The following is a 22554-nucleotide window of genomic DNA, read 5'->3' as shown; positions in this document are numbered from 1 at the left end:
AAACTCTTCTTTTTTTACTTCTCTTTTCATTTTTGAAATATTTTGCTCACTTTTCTTCAGAATATATTGTATGTCATTGTAAAGCTAAGCGTTCGTGCGTGCGTGCGATATGTACATAAATGTAACGATACACATGCGCATACATTATAGTGAAACGAATTGTATTCGTTGTATGCACATTGTGCATTGTAATGCACAATGATGCATCGTACATGTGACACTGTGCGAGAAGAAGCGATTTTTTTTTTAGAGAATTTATCATCAAACATTTTCTGTTGTTCGACTCTTGTAAAAATAGATTTACTTTCTAGTGAGAGATAGATTTTTCTATGAAATAACTATTAAGTTTGAATCTTCTGTAGGTAGAAGGAAAAAAGATACGGATGTGAAAGATGCATTGCTTCTTTTTGTACAGTGTTTCACATAAGCTAATGTGTGTTTCGTTGAAACTGGAAAAGCGACACTATTTTCCTTCCAACTCGAATTGAATCTTGTATTTTACTTTATTCCCGATTCGCGCACAAATGCAAGAAATGATGCGTTAGATCGACCAACGCCCAATGTGATGCACACAAGCTGCTTAAACGTACAATTAGGGAACAAACATTTATTTTTTTATATGTACCCCAGCTGGTCGTTCGTCGGACATTTTACGCGCGTGATTGAGGATTGAACACCTCGTATAGGTCAAACATTATTTCGCGTGTTGTATCTCCTCGCACAAAAAAAATTTATATATCAGCGTCTGTAAGTTTTCCTGTTAGAGTCTATAGAATTCCGGAATGTACACAAATTCAATCCTAAAAAGTTACGTTTTACAATAATGTTATTAAGAATAGAAAGTCTAATTAATACGTTGCAATTAACACCTTGTGAACTAACAACACACGTTGCTCTTGTTATTACAAATATTATCGACATCCAACCATTCTATCGTTTATCATTACAAAGTAATATTAATTTTTATCATAAAGAGAAATATCATTTAAGGAATTAAAATCGTTTAAAAAAAGAAACAGCAAAAATGAACGCGTGATAGTGCACAAAGTGTTAAGCGTTTTGATTGTCAGCATCGATGCTTCAGAGCGAAAAATCATTGTTATTTTGATTAGAACCGCAATCGATCTATCTAATCGAAATATACGAACACGAAAAAGATTGAAAGAAAAAAAAAAGGTAAGAAAACGCCAATCTCCGAGACGTTGACGACTCATCGAGAATCGAAGTTTTACACGTCCAGTCGCAGTTTCTTTCTAATGAGATTTATTGCGTTGTTGACCGTGCTAATTCTATCTGACTTAAGCCTATTTCCATGTTGAAGACACACCAGTGATTGTTGCCGAGCTGAAAAGTCCGAAGTCTAATTTATAAATGTGATAGAAAAGCGTGCGAGCAGGGAATTCGCGAAATCGGCTTTGGAAACAGTTTTCTAATCAAATTATAAATTAATTTCATCCAGAATTATGTATCGTCTTTATGAGTTGCAAAGTGGATTGAGATTTATGAATCTTTTTATCTTTTGATAAATAACTTTTTTACGTGTATATTGAGAATTGTTCTTCCTTATCGATAGAGCATCTTACATATCCGCTTTGTAATTACATATAAAGTTCATTGTACAAATATTTGTTACTCGTTTTATGGTTGTCTTTTCGTCGACAAGTTTGTTAAGCTGATCGTTCATCGATCGTTTGAACATACGATACAGAAGAGTCGAATAGCGGAACCGAGAAATACTTGGCAAGCATACATCCTGCTGTTTAAAAGCTCGTTAAAAAGACGTTCCCTGCTCATGCGCGGACAGAGCTGTATTAGCGATCGTTATAAATGAGCATTATTTATTTCTCGATTGTATTTATATATCGTTAATCGTAGTGAGTCTTAATAGTGATTTACGGAAGTGTTATTATCTGGTGCTGAATATTAATATATATCTGTCGATGTATTGGTGACTCGAATCGAGGTATCGTTAAGGAATTACGATCGAAACAAGGAGGAATTAGAATATTTGCATTAGTTGTTAGGTAAATAAATTTTGAAAAATAATTTTACTTAACTCGGTAATACGACGATTTCACTATATGAGTTACTTGTTACTCGTTGCTTGGGGAGTGGTAATTTCGTGTGCAAAAATTGCTACTGCTGATTAGCGTAATCAAGTTAGCTCGATTTCGACCGTATTACCGTGGTAATTAAAGATATTTCATTTATCGATCGATTATCTTTTCGATATTACAAATGATCCTTACGGTTCGCTGTATAAAAGAAAGAAAGAAGGAAACTCAGTGTAGTTGCTACCGTAGGAATTCTCCTTGTTTGTATAACGATACTTAACATCTTCGATTGATCCTTGATTCGATCTAGAAATACATCGGGCGTTATACGCGATTATTACTCCGTAGCTGATGATTCGTTATGTGCGTATTGTAAATTCGAACGATTGTGAATGTATTTTACTTGCGTTTGCACGAGTCCTACGCTATTTCCCTCGATTTTAGTTTTCTTTTCTATTTCTTTACCGAAGCATTCCCAAGACGAATCTCGTAAGCACTTCTTCGTAGAAGTAGTAGAAAACACATTTACCGACCGGCATTTAAAATACGCGTATTCCGATATATTAAAATATTTCGACGGGATATTTTAATATACATCGAGGGGTGTTTTAAGTGGACACACTTATAAACGATGAAATATTGCAGAAACACACACACGTACAATATATATGTATGCAAAAAATTGAACGCAATGAAGAAAGTGTGTGTTGTTGAAATTAATTGAGTTGTTAATTTCGTGCAAATGAGTCAGAAATACATTACCAGTCTCGTTGAAAAAGATCTGCTTCTCATCCTAAAATAGGAACGAGACGCGTGACGAGAGGGCAACGTTGTATGAAAAAACGCTTTCGGTGTTTTGTGACAAACAGTGAGTCCTATATGAGGCTATATAGTATAATAAGCAAAAACCCTTTGCACTCGATGTTTCTTTCGATGTATGTTACGTAATCAAATCGGATTATTGAAATATAAAAAGTAATTTTGAAACGATATCGATCGAATGTTTATTTTTTAATAGTTTCTACAGTACGACAGGTTAAGTCTGTAATAAATGGAGGATACGTTATTAGGAATTAAATTTATTACGGTTTACGGTATAACCTGTTCTTTCTTAAATCGTTTTATTTCGTTTGGTTAATTTTTTGGTTCTTCTTATGTATTATATTCGTGAAAAGTATGGTATAGTAATGAAGGAATTTCTTAAGTTCTAACCGTACACACATACTTGATCATTGCGATTATACTCGAGGTCGATGTCAAACAGATGCTGTTCCAACAAAATCGATTATCATGAACTTGCAACTACTCAAAGTATGGCCTTCGGTCCTTGGCAGTGACCGGAAATATTTCGTGGCCTCGACCAATATTTCCAGAAATACCGATTGAAGGTCTTGCTGCGAAAAAGCGACGCTGAACTATCAGAATTACGTCATGTATAAGGTGACATTGAAATAAGTAGTCCCATCTAGCGTATACTTCTCTTTTTAAACCTGAAGAAAGATCATCATATAGACATAGATCGAGAAATTTGTAGAAATGAAACTTACATAATAATTTCTTTCATTCACTAGATCTTATAATGACCAATTTACTTTGAGCTTAACAATTTCTGGACTTTCATATTTCCGATACAATTGATTAATCACGATCGATATAAAAGAACATCCACAATTTTTTTCTAACCTATACACTTTGAGGTCGATACGCTTTAGTTTTAAGATCGACTAACAAATCCATAACTTATTACGTAACGTGTTTAAAACGGTTCCTTTTTTGTGATCGAGTGGAAAGGGTTAACAACTGTGTAAAACAAAAAGTACCTCTATTTTTCTTTTTCGTTATAAAGTATTTTCAAGTATCATAACACCTGTTTGATATTGCGAGCACCCGATGAAACGTATCCAAGTTATTCTGCCAAGTCTATCTTGTATTTGTTGAGAAACTATGCAGGTAAGAGAATCTTTGTTTTTGACGCGAAGAAAGTATTTTTACGATATAGTTGGGAGAACTAGGAAACCGGATGCGATTCAAAAGATTGCGTATTATGAACACTGTTGCGTGCACGTGCCGAATATTAGTTTGAAGGAGTGAATGAACGATTTACGAGGCAAAAAGAGACAAAAGAAATAATGGAAGAAATAAGAATTGCACATCCTGTTGATTATGTATTTTTTAAAGTTAGTATTGAGACATGCCTATATTCTTATGGAATCGATGAATAACGCTATAATTTTAATGACAAAAATGGAGTAAAATAAAATATTAAATAAAAACTAAATCGATCAGGAAAAGATCTTTTATTTAATCAAAATTAAATAATTTCATTTTTGTCATTATAATTTAGTCCATACAATAGCGAAAATTTTCCTTCTCCTTTCTCTAAAAATTTCTGTTTAAATAATACATATTTTCATTCATAATATTCGTGGAGTGTTTCTTAATTTCATTACAGGTGCCAAAAAATATTACAGGAAAAATAGAACTGCATAAATAATAGTAAAAGAAAAAATACAGAAAAACTGATATAATTCTTATATGCTACAACATTGATTTTATCTTGGCCAAAATGCATCCATTTTGATATCGTATTTTTGTAAATAATGATTTAATATCATTCTCTATTGAACAGGGATTTTATTACTTATTGCCCAAAATTTTAATGAAACAATTTACACACAGATATGTATTGTAAATTATTGAAACTTCGATTTTGATCCATTATGGCAAAGATAAAAATAAGATGTAAGCGCAGAAGTTCAAACGATCTTAAGGCCACTTTTACACATGTCTGTAGAAGTGCGTCTTTTAAAGACAAATTTTTTGACAGCTCCATCTGCCATACTTTGTTGAAACATGCGTCCATTCCAGTTCCAGTCTAAAGAGAGTTAACGTATTATTTCCGTCAATGTTGCAGCACATTTAACGCGTTTAGAAACGTGGGAAGAAGGTCTCAAAAGGGCAAAAAAGTAATTTTAATGGGTACAAACTAAATGACCGAAAATGGTGCGTGCAAACATAAGAACGTTATTAAATGTAAGGATTTATGTTTATCACTTTCTTCCTTTCCATTTGTCCTAATTTTTATTTTTGAAAGCTATTTAATTTGTTATAATTTATAATAATTATTATAATTTGTCATATCTGAAAGAAAAACATATTTATGTATGAACGATTGCCTTTGTGCTTGCTGTGTTTGCCTTGTCATAATCATAAATCAAATACGTTTAACTGATCGAATGCAAATATATGTCTATATATTAACGGAGAGTTTATCGGTTGCAAATACACGGGCAATCGTAAACCGAAGCAAATACTGTTACTTGTCTGATTATTGTATACAAAATAAATAAAAAATGTATATATACATCAGAAACAGTAGTTTTAATTGTGTAGATTACAACCTATTCAAGAAACTCTTTTGAAACATCTGAAATTTTATTAAGCTCAATTATCAATCCAATATAATTCATGTATATTTTTAATGCCAATTTGTGTTGTAATTGTATAAATATTACCCATTGTATTTTTATAATATTTCAATTAATCTGATTTTTAATAATTTGAATAATTCAATAATCATTCATCAAACAATTATTCTTGAAGAAACAGAAATTCCTGTTATTTGCAATATTAAAGCTTCGCTTTCTTTTATTGTATCCTTATACATAGCTCGAGTATTTAATAATCTATATATATATATATATATATATTTATATTTATGTTCATATATATATATATTTATATTTATATAATAGTATGTATATTCTCGTCACATGTAGGCGTGTAACTCTCCCCATCTTTCTCTTTGTACGTGTATTTTCTCCGAGTTTTACAACAGTCTGTCGTGTTGCATGTGTAACTGAGAGTGTAATTCGCGGTGTGCGTATCGTCTATGCGTGTCTATTTATATATACGTATATACAGTGTCGATTGTTCTTAAATATTTCAATATAACATCATCAAACAATAATTTATTTCGCTTAAGCTACACATACAGGGGTCGCGTACTTCTCTCCCCGTTTCTTCTTTTTTTCTTAAGTATCATGCATGCGTCGCAAAAATCACATCCTTGTTTCGTAATGTTCTCTTCACACATTCGCATCATCTTTTATTCTTTCTCTCTCTCTCTCACACACACTCACACGTGCTCACCTTCTCTCTATCTTTTTCCTTCTTCCCTGCTCTTTTTTTTTAATTAGTTAACACGAAGTCTCACTCGTTAAACAGCTCTCGAAGACTAAGGACACCCAAAGCGGATCACAGTCTGTCTCTGCACTCGTAGAATCTTAGCCAAACTCCCGGAAAGGAAATTCGAATAAATACAGATTATAGAGGATACACTAACTTCTCGTTTCGTCACGACGAATTCTCGATCCTTCACAGTTTGCGATAATTTATGTAGTTGATCCTTAAATACGCATTACATAATGTTTTTGCAATATTTTATAATAAGTAATTGAGTCTGATCGCAATGTAATTGGTTTTCCCGCCAATTTTTAGATGGCGCGTTTATCGAGGGAAATTACTTTTGTTTTTTATACTACAGCTTTCCTTCACAACTGGACAAAGTTATAGCTTTAAAACAGTAGACGATAGAAAAAAATTTTGCTATACAAAATTAAAATTGATCAAATGGCTACGGTGAAATTGTAAATTTAACCTTAAAATTTTTTACATTATAATTATGATATCTTTTTAATTAATCTTCAGACACAAGTACGTTGCTATCTATTTTGTGGAAAATAAGAAACATGTTGATTGATGTATATTAAAAAAATATTTTAATTCGAAGGAATGAAGGTGGTTCTCAACTCTAAAATTATTTCTACCTCTACTTCCAGTGCAGTCACATGTACTAAGTGATGCACTACTTAAAAATCTAATTGTACGTAATGAAATTTTTGTCTATCATTTATCATTTTAAATCTATGAATTCTTTTGTGAGTGTATGTCTAGAGTTAACGCGTAAATAAGGATCTGACAATAATTCGAGTCTTCGTGACGAAATCTTGGTCCAAATAAACTCAGGATATTTTTTTTGAGAACTCCAGTGTTCGACAGAAGATTCTTGGAGGAAATTTCTCGTTTATGTTTACATTAACCCTTTCTTGACTGTGTCCCGTAAAAAGTGTATATCTTTTTTTCTGTGGTGCTGGACTTCGTAATTATTACTCGAGCAATGACCATTGTTCGTTATTAAAAGAGTAATATGTATTAGCGAAAAACTAATAGTATTTCTACATTATAAACTGTAAACAGTGTAGAGATCTGAAAAAGTTTCGATTTTTTATATTAATCTCGTCACTATATTATTAAAAATTATTTTGAAAGGGTTAAATTACAATTAGATAATATCGTTTCTGTATATAAGTGAGCTGTAAATCTAATTTTACGTGGAAATGTGATCACTGAACACTGGAGAATTTTGCTTGAAACCTGTTGTTATTGTTTTTAGTTTAAAGTTTAAACATTTTTTTCTTTATTTAATATTTACACGTCAAGATATCGAGCGATTTTTTTGAATTAAAGAAAGAAATTTCTTTGGACGCAATTTCGTGGCAATTTCCGATCGATGCGATCGTGCCGGAATCACGGATTCTTCGTTAAACTTCCGCGTAAACGATTTCTTCCATTATACTTGATTTTAACTCCGTAATTATAATCTTTACGAGAAAAGGGATGATAGCACGAAGAGATTGTCTATAAAATGAATGTTAGATTATCATTCGATTTTCATCTTCGAACTTGTTCGAATACTTCTGAAATACGAGTCAAAGAGACTTTATCATCCTTTTCCAAGATGTCGTTCATACAGTAATGTTTCGTTAATTGGCCAGACGTTATTTTGTTTGGCTACTTAATGAGAGTGGTATGTTCTTAGGAAATCTCAAATATCTTTCATTTCTATTGAAATCTGATGTGATACAAATGATCTGACACATTTATTTATTTTACCTGTGTGATAGCTGATAGTCATAATATTGGCCATTTAACGAAGCAAACTCTGTGGTCAGTTAACGAGGCACCACGATATCTTTGTATTATTAATTAATATACGCCGAGTAAAATTTTACGTGAAATATTGCGTCTAAATATAATACGTATATAATCGTATTTAAATTTTGCGCAAGATTAACATTTGAAACGTTAACATCGATTGCAATATTATGGAATCTTGTATATTATTGTATCGTTGAATAGAGTGATTAACAAGAGAGACAGAATTGAAAGTATAAAATCAATAAATTGGTCGTTTCTGATATTAATTAAAATAGATATAAAAACTGTCCAATCACCCTTCGTCGAACGATACAAAAAATGATATGCCAAAAATGTAATACCATTGATCGCATTAAAATTTAATGATTGATTCGATAATCATCGACTTTCTTAATCTTGTGTCATATTATTCTGCAAAAAACACTGTATAAAAAACATTGACAATCGCTCGTAAAAAAGGCAACGACAATGACGGACAAAATAGAAATAGAAGTCTTCGACAGCTTTCTAATTACTTGTTTTTTTGTAAATCGTAAAATGGCAGTTATTTGTTGATCCATTCGCTAATCTACTCTCTCTGCGGCAGCAGCTATTTTGTTGTAATGTCTCTCGAGCTCTAAGCTAATCGAATAAATACTGGAAGAAAGAAGTATTTCTAGGCTAGTGCTGTCTCGTCGCGACGAGACTATTCGTCGCCTGATAGGCCTTGCCGATAAAGCATTAATAACTATAGAGACATTTTCTCGCTACAACCTGATACTGAAACTATATTGTTTAATTCACACTAATTAAATAATAAATTCGATTTGCAATGAATAGAGATATCAAAAGAATATAAAAACGAATTAACGAATAAGTAATATAGAATTATGTAAATTGAAATGAATTAAAATTATAGTTAAAATTAAATTAAATGTATATTAAATAAGTATAATAAAGAAATAAAGATGTGTGTGTGTATATATATATGTATATACATATATTATGTATATATGTATATACGTGTATATGTGTGTGTGAGGTAAAGATTAAGGTATGAGGTTGAGGAGAAGTATCGCATCTAATAAGTTACCTAACTTTTTAACTAGCTTGCGATTGTATCACTGGAGCACCTCTGTGTAATACCGAAGCAGGTCGAGATTTACGACCACCGGCAGGAGCCGTAAGATTTGTCGATGGTTGTTGAATCGGTTGCTGCGCTATTTGTTGAGCAATTGCCGATTCTCTTTTCGGTACTTCCGGTGGTGATTGAAGAACATCCATGTATTCGCGAATTAAGTTCGCAATTTGGTGTGCCTGCAAATGAAATGATGCTAATATCAGTAAATAATAATTACGCAGTTGAAGAATATGTTTTAACATTCTAAAAAATAATTATTATTCAATATAAAATTTGTGCACTATAATATAAATTCTTAAACAAAAAGAATTACCTGAGATGTCGTAAGGATAACTTTGCTCTGCTTCTTATCAGTACCAGTGATAATCATCAAACAACTAACAGCTGGACTATAACTGAGAATACTGCTATATTCGTAGGTACAGAGAGTGTTTCTGGAACGATGCTCCAAAAGGTGAAGACCTTGCTGGTCGACGGCCAACCACAGAACACGTGGCCAATTCGAAGTAAATGATTGCATGACATCGAATATCGTGGCCCTGTGAAGCGGCCACGATTGAATTAAATTCAGGAACGCCTTCTTCGCTTCGGGCGGTGTCATTCCTCGTAGTGATTGATGGTGTTGAAGTACTCCTTCAATGCACAAACTTGGAACCAGTCTTGGTGGCAGGCAGTGACTTGATATAGTTCGGTAATCGTGATCCGATACAGCGTCTTCACAATCACCGAGTTCTAATTGCGCTTGTAACGCTGTCAGCATCATCTAAAAACAGATTATAAATTTAGATAATCTATACCATAATTTATTGGATTTTAACGGATAATAAAAAAAGAATAATTATTTACAGCTTCTTTCTCAGTGATAGGAAATCGATCAGCACGTAAATCATGCAGTACTTGATGATAAAGTAACTCTTTCTCCACCGGATCATCGAGATTCATGTACTGATCAAGGAACAAATGTTTCTTAAATAAGAAGAAATGATGTGCGTGCTTTCTTTGCGATTGATTCTGTTGTGCGTTCGCGGTTCTGTAACGCTCCCATTTCGACATCACGTCGGCAATCTTTTCTTCTGGTATCAATGCTCTTTCGGTCGGTCCTAAGACTTCATAAATGGCATAACCTATAAATTCCAATTAAATTATAAATATTTACAAGCCATTTAACAATTAAAAGAAGTAACAAATTTAATTTAACTTCGATTACCCATGGCAGTTTCTTCTAAACCAATCTTAGTCTTGATAATCTCCATAACGTCTCTAGCTGTTGCTGAAGGATGAAATTCAACAGCATGATATTGTCCATCCATGAAATGGAATCTCGCATAAATAGGCCTGCGATTAATCGTGCACATTATTTCTTCCCTGCTCGGCGGCCATTGTCTTCTTCTCGTGCCCTGCGTCTTGTAAAGGCACTTTTCAGCAAATCTGGCGTATTTTCCTTCCTCCGTAACGTAATCACTAGCGCATCGTTTCAAATGCGCTATCAGATACTTTCGAATTACTTTCTGTGGAGGTAGAATAACTGAACAGGCCAAAGAAAGTAACGCCCAATGCCTGAGATTGACTCGACTATTAGGATCAGGGTGATCTGTCGTTTGTTTAATCAATTGAAGATACAGTTCACCTAACAGATTCTCCTTTCTTATACAACGTTCCATCACGGTTTGTATCAAGTTTACGTGTTCATCTTCTACCCTACGAACCGTATCTCCGTTTTGTCCTAATCCAGCGTAAGTTAAAATTAATTGGAATACACTAAGAGCCATCTGTTCATCCGGATCGGGTAGTTTTGAGAGACTCTGAGGTATAGTTTGTCTGCTGAATGCCCAATAGGCATAAGGAAATCCTTTATAGGTTTCACCATGATCAGTCGCGCTACCATGTTCTTGCCTAAGTTTCTCTATTTTGTGCTTAGACAATCTTCGCAAAGTGTTTCTTAGGAAACCACCACCAGAATCTTGAGGTTTTCTCAATATCTCCGCATCCACTAGTGTTCTGCGGCAATTGACTAAATTATGATAGAGCCTAATACGATCTTCATTGGTAATACACTTGAGCTTCTTAGTAGGAACCTCGTTTTCCGTGATCCAGCCTGCCAATGCTGGACAGTAACTAACGATCAGACTACCTATCTCGTTCTTCTGTGGCGTTTCAAAAACAAAACACTTGTGCGAGCTGTCGGGATTGTGACGTAGAAGAGACAGTGTTATAAAAGAGTCACTCGGGTCTAACATGATGCTTTCCACATCCTGATAACGATACTCTGATAAGACAAATTTATCATCCGGCTTGATCAGCATCAATCCATCGCAGTTTATACCCAAGATTAGTTGATTGCCATACGACCAATAACCACGATAAGTCACGTTGAACATAGTCGTACCGTAGAGAGGGTATTGCATCACGCAAGATAAATACAACACCTTGGCTGCCAATTCTTTGCGACCGGCGCCATACTGTCTGTGTGCCTGTGCTATGATTGGCACCCAAACATCGTCGCCTCGGGCACGGCTGATTCGATAAGGCAAAAAACTATCCACTTCACTGTAGTAATCCAGCCGATCGTTATCTTTGGGATCGCCCAAGGCGACTTGCGCTTGTAAGCCCGCCAACTGGAGCGCGACTTTTTCTGATACCGGGAAATCGTCGCACTGAAAAAATGACAAAAGAGAGAATAGGACGTTTACAAGAAACAAGATAAGATCAATGATTTGATTTTTTCCCTCTAGTTTACCTTCACAACGTTATATACAGCTTGAGCGTACAACATGTTCACCTCGACGGGATCTTGGGATATTTCTCGGGTATTTCGGAAAAGCCTTCTTTTGAAAACGAATCGATTATCGCCACTCCCTAAAGTAGCATTATTCCCACGACGAAGTGTTGAAAATGTTGATTGTGCTGTGTTTAATTTGCATTGTTTCCTGAAAAAAGTAAAATATAATAGGATAAGTTATCAATGTAAAATTAAGTATAATGAAATTTGACATAACTGCATAAATATTCGTAGTTTATTAATCGATAATAGTAATCAATGAAAATTTACATTTCCCAAGCGGCTATAACATCATATAGATAATCATGCGCTCGAACATGTTCCTCGCCATCCGGTCTACTTTGGTAAATTGCCCAACCTTCTAAAGACCTGAGACCCAATTTTTCACCTAACTTAGCAACAGCATCGGAAGCAGTATCCGTTGGATGCACATCGATTGCTTTAGTTCTTCCATCCAAAAAGAAGAATCGACAAACTATCGTGCCTAGTCGCCTCATGGCCGCAATCTCTACCGTCGACGGTGGATGTTGTCTACAGGAAACTTTCATATTTTTACAATTATCCACACACCACTGAACGTATTGCCGTAGTTTGCCCTCGAGAGCCAAATTCTTTCGCAAGAAAGACACGAAGTACTTGTACAGTAATTTACTAGGTTGAAAAGCAACTATAGCCAAACAGAGCAATAACCAGACTCGTTCAGCCCATTCTGGGTTAGGATTGTTAGTTGCTTGTCGCATACATTGAACGAAAATTTCATCTCTTAATTCTTCACGCTCAATACCATAACCTATTATACTTTGAATAGTTGCAATTTCCTGATCTAGTTTCATCTCTCCTCTTATATACTTACAAAGATCCTAAAGATTAAGAAAAAAACATCAGTTTCAATGTTAATTAACAAAGAAAATAATCTGTACAAATAATTACTTACCCTGAAGACAGAACATGCCACATTAACGTTATCAGGGTCGTACATATGAATGTGAGAATTCGGTATAGTGGAACCTTTATAGTAGGTAACCATTTCGTATTTTGGAATGAATTCTACGCTCTTGCCACGTGATTTTCTAGTGAGCGTAGCCATGATTGTACCCTCAGGAGATCTTTCGTGGCTATTGAAATAATTTTGCGCAAATTCTACGATATCATGATAAGTAACTTCGTTATCAGGCTCCTTTTTGTCCTCTAGTTCTTGAAGTTTACGCTCCACTCTGCATTTGCGTCTCTGTTCTCTCTCCACAGGTGGTTGTTGAGATTGCTGCGCCTGCTGTTGTTGTTGATCATGACCATTCTGTTGCTGTTGTGGTACCGGTTGGTGGTGATTATGGTGTAACAAATGGAGACTATTTGAGTTTCTAGATTCTGGTCTCGATGGAGGGCTACCAGCAATCGGTTCTTTAATGACTTTGTTATTTGGTGCAGGTGGAGGTGAACCACAGGATTCACCGTTAACTAATGGTCCAGAATTTCCATTGACCAAAATTGGGCTGCTAGGACTGTTCTCTTCGCGAGGTAAAACAGACTCGTAGATAGGCTCTCCATTATCAATAGAAGAATCGCCACCATTCATCGTCAAAGCTGTAGCAGGAGGTGGTGGAGGCGGAGGAGGTTCAGTGGGCTCTGGAAGACTCGGCTGACCGAGTTTGCCAGTGTTTGGACAGGGTATCCTTTGCTGTTGCTGCTGCTGCTGTGATGATTGTTGCAATGGCGAGGTAGCTTCTTGCCCATTTGGAGTATTTGCTTTAGATTCCGCCTTTGAATTTAACTCCATTTCTTGCTGAATTACAGTCTCCAGTTCCACATCGAGGTCTTCGACCAATGCATCCATTTGTTCACCAATTTCTTCAATTATCTGATTACCCTTCGTCGATTGCACGTCAGATAAAAATGAAAATAGGTTGTCCAAGTCTACAGACTGCAAATCTGAGGCAGCCATTTTAGAATTCATTTGCTCCGCCATCTGCGACAATGCAGCGATCTCTTCTTGCGCTTTTCTGTAAAATGGAGTAGCACATATATGAAAATACTGATATAAAATTCAATGCAAGTATTTTAATTTCTCAAGCGCACAAATTAGCCAGATGCCGGTGTATGTGTGTGTATTTTGTGGTACTAAACGCTGCATCTATGTTAAAAGCAATTAATCTTAGTGAATTCTCATCATGCCGTAAGGATTTTTAATTCGCCATTCGAACTACCGACACGTCATACGAACTTACCCGGGTTCCATCCCGACAATACCATTGTACTGTGCGCTATAAAGGACACAAATGGACATACTATTAACACACAAACGAACAACAGTCCTATATGATCGTCACGGCAGTTTGTATACTGGAATAGACGTCCTTTTATCATACAGTTTCAAGATAATATATCGTTATACCTTTGACTTTCTTCCAGAGCCTTCTTATCCTCCATCAATCTTCTCTCCTCTTCCAATCTCTCCCTCTTCCTCATTTCTTCGTCTACTCGTCTCATTTCTCTCAAAGCAGCCGCAACCTCCCTTGCGAATACGCCACGCAGATGACTCTGTATCACAATGGCTGCTCTTCGTTTTCTGATGAACATTATTCTCAGTTTCCAGCCTCGGTATGCATGTTGCACTTTCAATGCAGCGTCTCTCACGCGTTTATACTCTGGAAAAATTCAAATTCTCTTTAGTTCAAAAATAAGATAAGAAATATATTATGAAAAATTAAAATTGAAAATAACTTACCTCGTCGAACTACGTAGCCTCTCCATATTTTCTGTATCATCATAGCGTTACTGGTAACCATTTGGTTTCTACAATCTTCCAGTGGCTCGTGTACATAGCTTCTTAAAAACACTTTAGTTTTGCCTATTTGCCATTCAGTTTCAGGGATACCCTGACTACTGATTAAACACCTAACAGCCTCTTTCTCGTTATAAGAACGTGATAAACGTGCTTTATCCAAACAACGATATCTCGCTATAAAGTCGTGGAAAGGCATGTGTATAGGAAAGCCTTCCTTCCTTATTCTAATAATATCTAACATGCCTAAATATTTCAACTGGTCCAGAACCAGCTTCTCGTCATAGTGATTCGACACTTTTTGCATATTTGGCTTGATGCATCTAGCGTACCAGGGTGTGGTAGCTTGAAGAACATCAACCAGAGCCTGCAACTGATGTCTGAAGGAATCACAGAGGGTTGGTTTTCCCTTGGATGTTCCACGAGACATGGTAGTTGCATTTCCACTTGCACGAGCTACCGTGCATCCCAAAAGATCCTGATAAACTGTAATTTCTTGAACAAATTCATTTGTGCTCCTAGACATAAAATCGAAGAACACATCTTGTTGTACATCTCGATTCTTATCGACAAATCCTTCGACTGCGTAAGTAACGCATCCAGCGTAGTGTTTCACTCCAAATTCTTTCTCCCATTTTCGTCGATCGTCCCCTTTCACGTAGCAAGGATGATTCTCGAATTCTGCATGCAAATTGGTCAGGTAAGCTAGGTCCGAGCCTTTCGGCATATGGCACTGCTCGGTCAGTAATTTAAGAACACATCGTGGAGGTTTCTCGATTAATTCCAGGCACATGGTGTTGTCAGTGAAGGTGATATGGGAGTATTGGATCTCTTCCTGTCGATACTGAAATTCAAAACGTTTCACGTGTTACGACAGCCGACATGGAAGGACAAGTGTCAACTAGTCAACTTTGCAACCAGTTTATTTTTATCATCAACCCTCGACTATATTCAGGTGAAGTGTTAATGACAATGTATTACATGCATTTGAATAAATAACTTGAAACTAGGTAACATATATAATATATCTTTGTGGTCTATTACATGAAAAAATATAGAAGTATTTAATTCAATTAATATAGAAAGACAACTGGCATCTAGTGAAGTTTGGAACCAGTTAATTTTTTTAAACCCTACAGAAACTCACGTTCTCAGACACCTACATCTAATATATCTTCAGTTTATTGTTAAATATTACAGGTAAAAAATAGCTAAGAATTCAACTGATTATCTTACTGCACCTTTGATATCGAGGTCAATACATGTCAATGGATGTTACCCTAACGGTTATGTAACAAACCCATCATGTCTCACCCTATCATGTGGCACGCTAGTTAATCGTGTCACACAGCTGACTAAGTATATAGGAAAACAAGAAAGCTTAGAAACGACTTACTAGTTCTTGTTCCAGTGCGAACACGTAGTGATTGAAAAACTTATGCAGCTTCTCGTTCGTGTAATTGATACACAGTTGCTCGAAACTGTTGACGGCAAAGTTCTCAAAGCCAAATATATCCAAAACACCAAGAAATCTCGAGCTATCCTGGCCAGGATTCGTGCAATTGTTTATATGATTGATTAACCAGGCGAACGTTCTCGAGTACAATGCTTTTGCCATCGCATGCCTATTTTCACGGGCTTCTTGAACCTTCAATGGTATCTCGGTGATATTTCCGCGGACGTTTATCTGTCGTATAAGCACCACTTTGGTGAGATCCTCAACCTGCAGCCCGAGCAAAGGAGCAACCGTACCAACGATGTCAAGGTCTTCTTTAGTTAGTTCGCATCTTTCGCCATCCACGTCCTCGAAGCTCAAATTCCCCAACCAAAGAATGGCAGACAGGACTCTGAAAATACCCTCGCACATTTCCGGCGCGACCTACAAAAACGAAAGTGCCAGTGAATCGCGGCTTAGGATAAAATAAGTCTTCGTTATTGAAACAATTTATAGAGGGAAGAAGAAGAAATGAAATAACAAAAAGAAATATTATATGGCAATCTATTACACGTATTTTAAGGTTTTAGGATGTTCCTTAATTATTCAAATATTTAAATTGTTATAACAATCAGAAAAAATGACGATAATACAGTTATAAATGTAATAATAAGAAAGACGAAAATTAAATAATTATTGTCATAAAAATAAAAGATGTATTAATTATGTATTTTAACGGAAAACAAACATTTAATAAATATTTGAACTGCTTACTTTGTTTAAAAATAATCGTTCTAATTATTTGTTTGACTAATAGAACAAAACATCATAAGGTAATCTTTACAAAGAATTCTAGACTGTTATGATAAATTTTCTATTGCTCATATTATAAATAAATATTCTATCATTAATAACGGATAAAAAATAATTTTCTGCCAGACTGAACATAAATTCTATTCTGAGAGAATTCAGTAGAGAAATTCTTAACATTTCATCTATATGGAACTGTTTGTACAGACTATTAACACCAATAAATCATATCCTTTGATGATACCACCCTGTGTGTACCGACTAATTACCTGTAGCACGTTAAACGCAAGCCTAAGAGCGTCGAGTTTCTTGCAGTCGGAGATTCCATCGATCTTCACACAACCAGACTGATTCAAATACTTGTAGTGGCTTGCTGGCATCAGTTTATATTGTTCCGCGAATTCCTCGTCTCTGGTTCCAGCTTCGACCAGCTGATAGAACACATGGTAATTCCTTTCTCCGCTACTTTGAAAAGTTATACGGCTCTGCTCAAGCAAGTAATCTTGGATGATACAGCCTTTGATCATCCACTTACTGTCGAAGCACACCTGCATAAACTTGCCAAACCGGGAGCTGTTGTCGTTCCTTACTGTCTTTGCGTTCCCTGTACAATATTTTTTTAAAATGAAAATAATTATTTTCTAGTAAAAAAAGACTAGAATATATAAAGAAATTATAAGATAATTATTTAACATATTAAATTTCGGATGATTTTAATCCGCAGTTCCGAAATATTAAATTTTATAAATTATCAAATTTAGAATAATCACATTCTATAGTTTTGAATGATTACACTCTGTAAAATATTAAATATAGGATAATCATATTTTGTGGTATCAAAATACTAAATTTGATAAAATGTCAAATTTAGGGCAATTTTCATATACCCATTGTGGAGAGCGATTGAACAAAAGATAAGAAATTTAAAAAATAAATAAACATGAAATATATATACTAAAATAATTATTTGCAAATCTTAAATCAGTATGAGACAGTTATAGGAGAGAGTCTAGTCTTTTAATATTGGTAGAATAAAACGAGACGACAGAAAACATTTTCACAACGAAGCAGGTATCCCTGCAGTGTTTGGTAGCGCATTTTGCCGAGATACAAAAGCAAACGGTACAATTTTTATGATACCCCCTTAAATCTCTTGCCTCTCGTGACCCAGTTTTTACCCCTCGCGCTTTTACATTTAACACCTGACTCGATCTCGGCCTCTTGACTCCGAGTAATGAATCCCCTTTATTTTTAAATGCCATTAGGAATAACGTTCATCGATCCATTTCATAAAAGTCTTCCCGTTTCTATTTTCGAGCGTTGCCTTTGGAACAAGAGAAAACGTCGAGAGAAAAAGGCTTGCCTTTTCTTCGGCGACTTTTATGAAAAGTATCCACCAAACAATTTCGCGACAAATCTATGCTTTCAATGAAATCCGACGGAAGCCCTTCCAGTTCTTTCTATTTGAAACCATTTTCAAAGTTTCCAATTGAAAGAAAGTAAAACATGTAATTTTCTCTTAATTACTGGAAATAATATTTAATAACCAACGATTGAGAAATTTCTCGAGAAAAGTGTTTCTAAGAGTGAAAATTGCGACAGAATTGTTAATTCTAATTTTGCAATATTCGTAATAATTGGGAAATTCCATAATAATTCATCTAATATTTTATTAGAAAACACACTTGACACCTTTACGTGTATTCATCACAGATCCTTTTCTTCAGATTAACTCCTCGATTAATAAATAATTGTAACTTCTATAATGTTGTTTGTATTTTGTAATTGATATTTTGTAACTGCTTATTTTTAAATCTTAGAAAGATCCTGGAATATTAATTAGTTCTAATTTAATATAAGGTAACTTTCTATTATTAAAAAGAAAAAAAAAAGAAAAGAGAGATGTAACAAGCTTTTAATTATTTCTATAAGAGACAAAGCTTTCGTGTTGGCGTGACAGGCGAAAAATTCTAGGAAAATTAAGGACAGGCCGTAAACTGTTAGAAAATATAATCAACGGGGACGAAACTAGTTATTAAGGGGAATAAGTTAATTACCGAAAGCTTCGAGGATGGTGTTCGCCTCTAGAATTTGTTGTTCCACCCACGTATCGACATTGCTCGTCACCGAGCAAAGGTACTGCAAGATGAATTTCGTGGTTTCCGTCTTGCCAGCGCCACTTTCTCCCGATATCACGCAGGATTGATTGCTCTCCGTGTCCTGGAGAGACCTGTACGCTGCTTCCGCCAACGCGAATACGTGTGGCTCCAAGGAGCCCATCTTCTGGCCATGATATCGATTCACGTACTCCTACAAATCAAAAATTTCGATATGATTTAATGAAGACTAAACTTTCCTCTTCTAATAAAAATTTTATTGTTTTCAACAAAACAGAATCAACTGTGTTATTCGTAAAAAAAAGATGCCGAGAATAGACTGCCCTGTATTTTTACAAATAGCAAAATTTTATAAATTTATTTGTATACGTTTTTATTAAATAATTATTTTTTTTGAAAGGATTACTTTAACTTTGTACCTGTTATGTTGTTATTTCTGTATTTAGAGGTAGGATCACAATAGCTATTATTTTATTCTTTGAAATAATCTATGGCACCGTTCTGAGCCGAAAATCCCTTATTGCACTTTCTTACATGGACTAGGGATAAAAACAAAAGGACATGTTAAACCTATCGATTAGATCTATCGATTATATCTAGAACTATCTTCTAGTTACTATTTATTGTAACTAGCGCATCTGTATATGGATGGCGAGCGCAAACTTTTATAGAGTCTGGAAGAAACAGCAATGCCATCTTTAGTTTTACAATGTTATTACGACAGTTGGAATAGTTTGGGGTGGTGCGTGATCAGGTAGGGGAAGGAAGACGTATATAGGGAACTCTATTTCCGGTGTAGAAGAACTTTGGTCGACTTGTCAATAAGACTATCTATCTGAGCTTAAAATGTACATGTCATATCCACGAAGGATGCATACGTACTGTATGTAACAGTCGATGTTCAAACGAGAACTTGTCACAATGGCGGAAAGATGTGAATTTTAAAGTTGGAAGATTATTTAAAGATCAATGCTGCGGTCACAGTTTTAGTTAAGATACAGTGAATAAAAATCAAACAGTGTAATTTCGAAAAAATGCAATTTGCTACGTTTGACAAATATTTTATACTTCTATATTCGTCAGATATTTATGGCAAAAATTCATTTGCAGAAGTATACGCAACATGCAAGTTACAATATTTTTATATTTCTTTAATTCTGCTCATAGAAATATAAATTTACATAAAAATCCGTAACGCGGTCGTCATTATTTTATCAACGTACAAAAAATTTCAGTACAGAAATTTCTTGAATTCCAATTACTTTAATTATAAATGTCCTTTCCTTATGGCAAAAAATCTGCGATATAGTTCATTAGCCTTAATTACCGTTTGGAACGCATCGGACACGACAAACAGATTCCGATGATCCAATAGAAGGTTTGAATTAAGAGCGATAGCTGGGCTCCGGACAACCCTGGTAACCCGATTAATTGCAAACGTCATTTGATAGGACATTCCACGACCGAGTTCCATTCGGCCCCTTTCATTTGCTGGTTCCCTTGGGAGACCATATCACGATTCTAAAAGGTATGTACATCAATAGTTCGATTTCAAACGGATCGCAGATTAACGCTTCGCCTTTACGTGGCCCGTAAAATGTTCCCTACTGTGCTCGTGAAATCTACTTTATTTAACGCTTCCAGGATATGATTCCTGCCTAGATTCATTATTTTTTCAAACAGAACCCTGTTTTCCACTATAATACAATTTCTTCTTAAATACAATTTATAAATTTAATGTATGATACTAAATGTCGTCTTTTTTTTAAATAAAGATTAAAAAATATAACTACCAAACAACAAGGTAAAAAGCTAACTACTAAAGCAAAAAGGTAGTAAAATTCTACATTAACATACAAGTTTATATTAAATTTACTTTGTGTGGTTTATTAATATTTATCGTCGCTATAAAATGAGATTACATTCTAAGTTAATATTAGTCTATAATCGAAAAATCTAAAAATGGCCAAATTACCATTCGCGTTAACTATATTCTACCGACGTCGACATTAATGCCAGCTTCGTGAAACCTCACTTAGCAAAAGAAAAAAGTAATGTATTCATTATACAAAAGACCGGAAGTGTTTTATAATTTTTTAACAAGGGAAACTTTGCTCGTTAGACGGGTTTCGATTCGACCTGTGCACCGATGCATTATGCACACAGCACCTTAGCTGGTCGTGCGGTTGCAGCCAGTCGAACGAAGTAGTGCAACCCAGTTTCGTGTCAGACACGTCCTCTGCGCAACTGCGAACGCAGGGAGAGCGTTAATCCACTAACCCTTGGCGGCTCGTGAAAATTCATCGAAACGCTTGATCCATTTCCATGAAACCGCCGACGAGAACACTTGGGTCGTATGGCCCCCGCTGCATATGTACACACGTGTACCTGGTATATGCACCTTAACGATAGGGCCGAGTTTACAACGTTTCGAGGATTCCATCTAAATTGGAGTGTCGCGTCGGATCCTTGCAATTTACTTTATCTTTCTGCCAGGAGAGGGAGGACGCGTCGAGATTTCGGTTGCAGTGTTACCGAGCGTTTCAAAGATGTATGCGCCACTTCGGGGAATGAACATAAAGAGGGGAAAAGATTATTGTGCGAGCACCACTGTGTGCACCGGGAAATTTACGTAATTGGATTGCTGCGTAAATGTTGATCTTTGCGAAAATTAGCTAAGATAAAAGTCACGTCGTTTTATGACGCATCAGAACGAAGAAATATGTTTCTTCTCCTTTATTACTTGAATTATGCTACTTCCCTTTCTTCCTTTTTTTTTTTAAGTACTGTAGTTTTATGATAGGATGTATGAATTATATTGGAAGACATCTAATTAAGAGGCTGATGCCATGCTCGTATGTTATTGGCTCTTTACATATAGTTACATGTAGTTACATGTAGCTCCTCCGTAAATAGGGGATATATACAGTCAGTCACAAAAATCTATTTACGCGAATCATTGAATTCTTTGCATTCGATATTTAGATTATAATAAATATTGAAATTGTAAAAGTGAAGATTATACTATATATTACGAAAACCAGTTTATAAGCTCTATCAATAAGGCAATAATGTTTATTACAATATTTTAATTCTAATTTATATAATCTTCCGTATACCATACATCTTTTACTGTTAGAATCGTTAAAAATTTTTGCTTTCTCAACACTTCTTTTTCAACTTCGTTTTCTTTTTCTTGTATATGTTCCACAGAATATTTTCCTAGACGACAGAAATTATTTCAGGAACATCGTTATTGGCTATATTCGAAAAGGAATTATCTTTGGCCGTGTTTACACAGCAGATAAACTTACGCCGCGGGCCCTAAGTTCTTGAGAAAATAAATGACCTCCGGTAAAAATAGCGGAGTGCAACGAATTCCAGGTGGCTGTCATACGGAAAATGCATAGACGTATCTTATCTCCTCCTTTCAAGGAATCCATCTGGCATGCGTGGATAT

The 22554-nt window shown here is 35.2% G+C and overlaps 1 protein-coding gene and 1 long non-coding RNA gene across 3 annotated transcripts in view; both read right to left on the bottom strand.

Annotated features, from left to right (window-relative positions):
- Positions 1–3033: 3033 nt before the first annotated feature.
- Positions 3034–4177, bottom strand: LOC105665728. Its single transcript, XR_001098698.3, has 2 exons — positions 3602–4177; positions 3034–3544 (listed from the first exon to the last, which is right to left on the bottom strand). It is a non-coding gene; the product is annotated as an uncharacterized LOC105665728 (long non-coding RNA).
- A 155-nt stretch (positions 4178–4332) lies between these two features.
- LOC100648672 (myosin-I heavy chain) overlaps positions 4333–22554 on the bottom strand; it is a 49260-nt gene continuing 31038 nt past the window's right edge. Inside the window, exons 4-16 of one of the 2 annotated variants that reach the window (XM_012308501.3) lie at positions 19035–19287; positions 17247–17581; positions 16129–16611; positions 14676–15576; positions 14343–14595; positions 14176–14211; positions 12888–13950; positions 12224–12813; positions 11912–12101; positions 10382–11828; positions 10021–10298; positions 9488–9937; positions 4333–9350 (exon numbers count right to left, since the gene is read on the bottom strand). In XM_012308501.3, coding sequence (XP_012163891.1) covers positions 9135–9350; positions 9488–9937; positions 10021–10298; positions 10382–11828; positions 11912–12101; positions 12224–12813; positions 12888–13950; positions 14176–14211; positions 14343–14595; positions 14676–15576; positions 16129–16611; positions 17247–17581; positions 19035–19287 — 6495 coding nt within the window. In that variant the 3' untranslated portion in view covers positions 4333–9134. The remainder of the gene's footprint in view (positions 9351–9487; positions 9938–10020; positions 10299–10381; positions 11829–11911; positions 12102–12223; positions 12814–12887; positions 13951–14175; positions 14212–14342; positions 14596–14675; positions 15577–16128; positions 16612–17246; positions 17582–19034; positions 19288–22554) is intronic. The other variant, XM_003395410.4, reaches the window with a different exon arrangement.

Source organism: Bombus terrestris, chromosome 5, assembly GCF_910591885.1.
Source record: "Bombus terrestris chromosome 5, iyBomTerr1.2, whole genome shotgun sequence".
NCBI classification, from domain to species: Eukaryota; Metazoa; Arthropoda; class Insecta; order Hymenoptera; family Apidae; genus Bombus; species Bombus terrestris.
The sequence above is the reverse complement of the archived record's forward strand: the minus strand, read 5'-3'. Positions and strand labels throughout refer to the sequence as shown.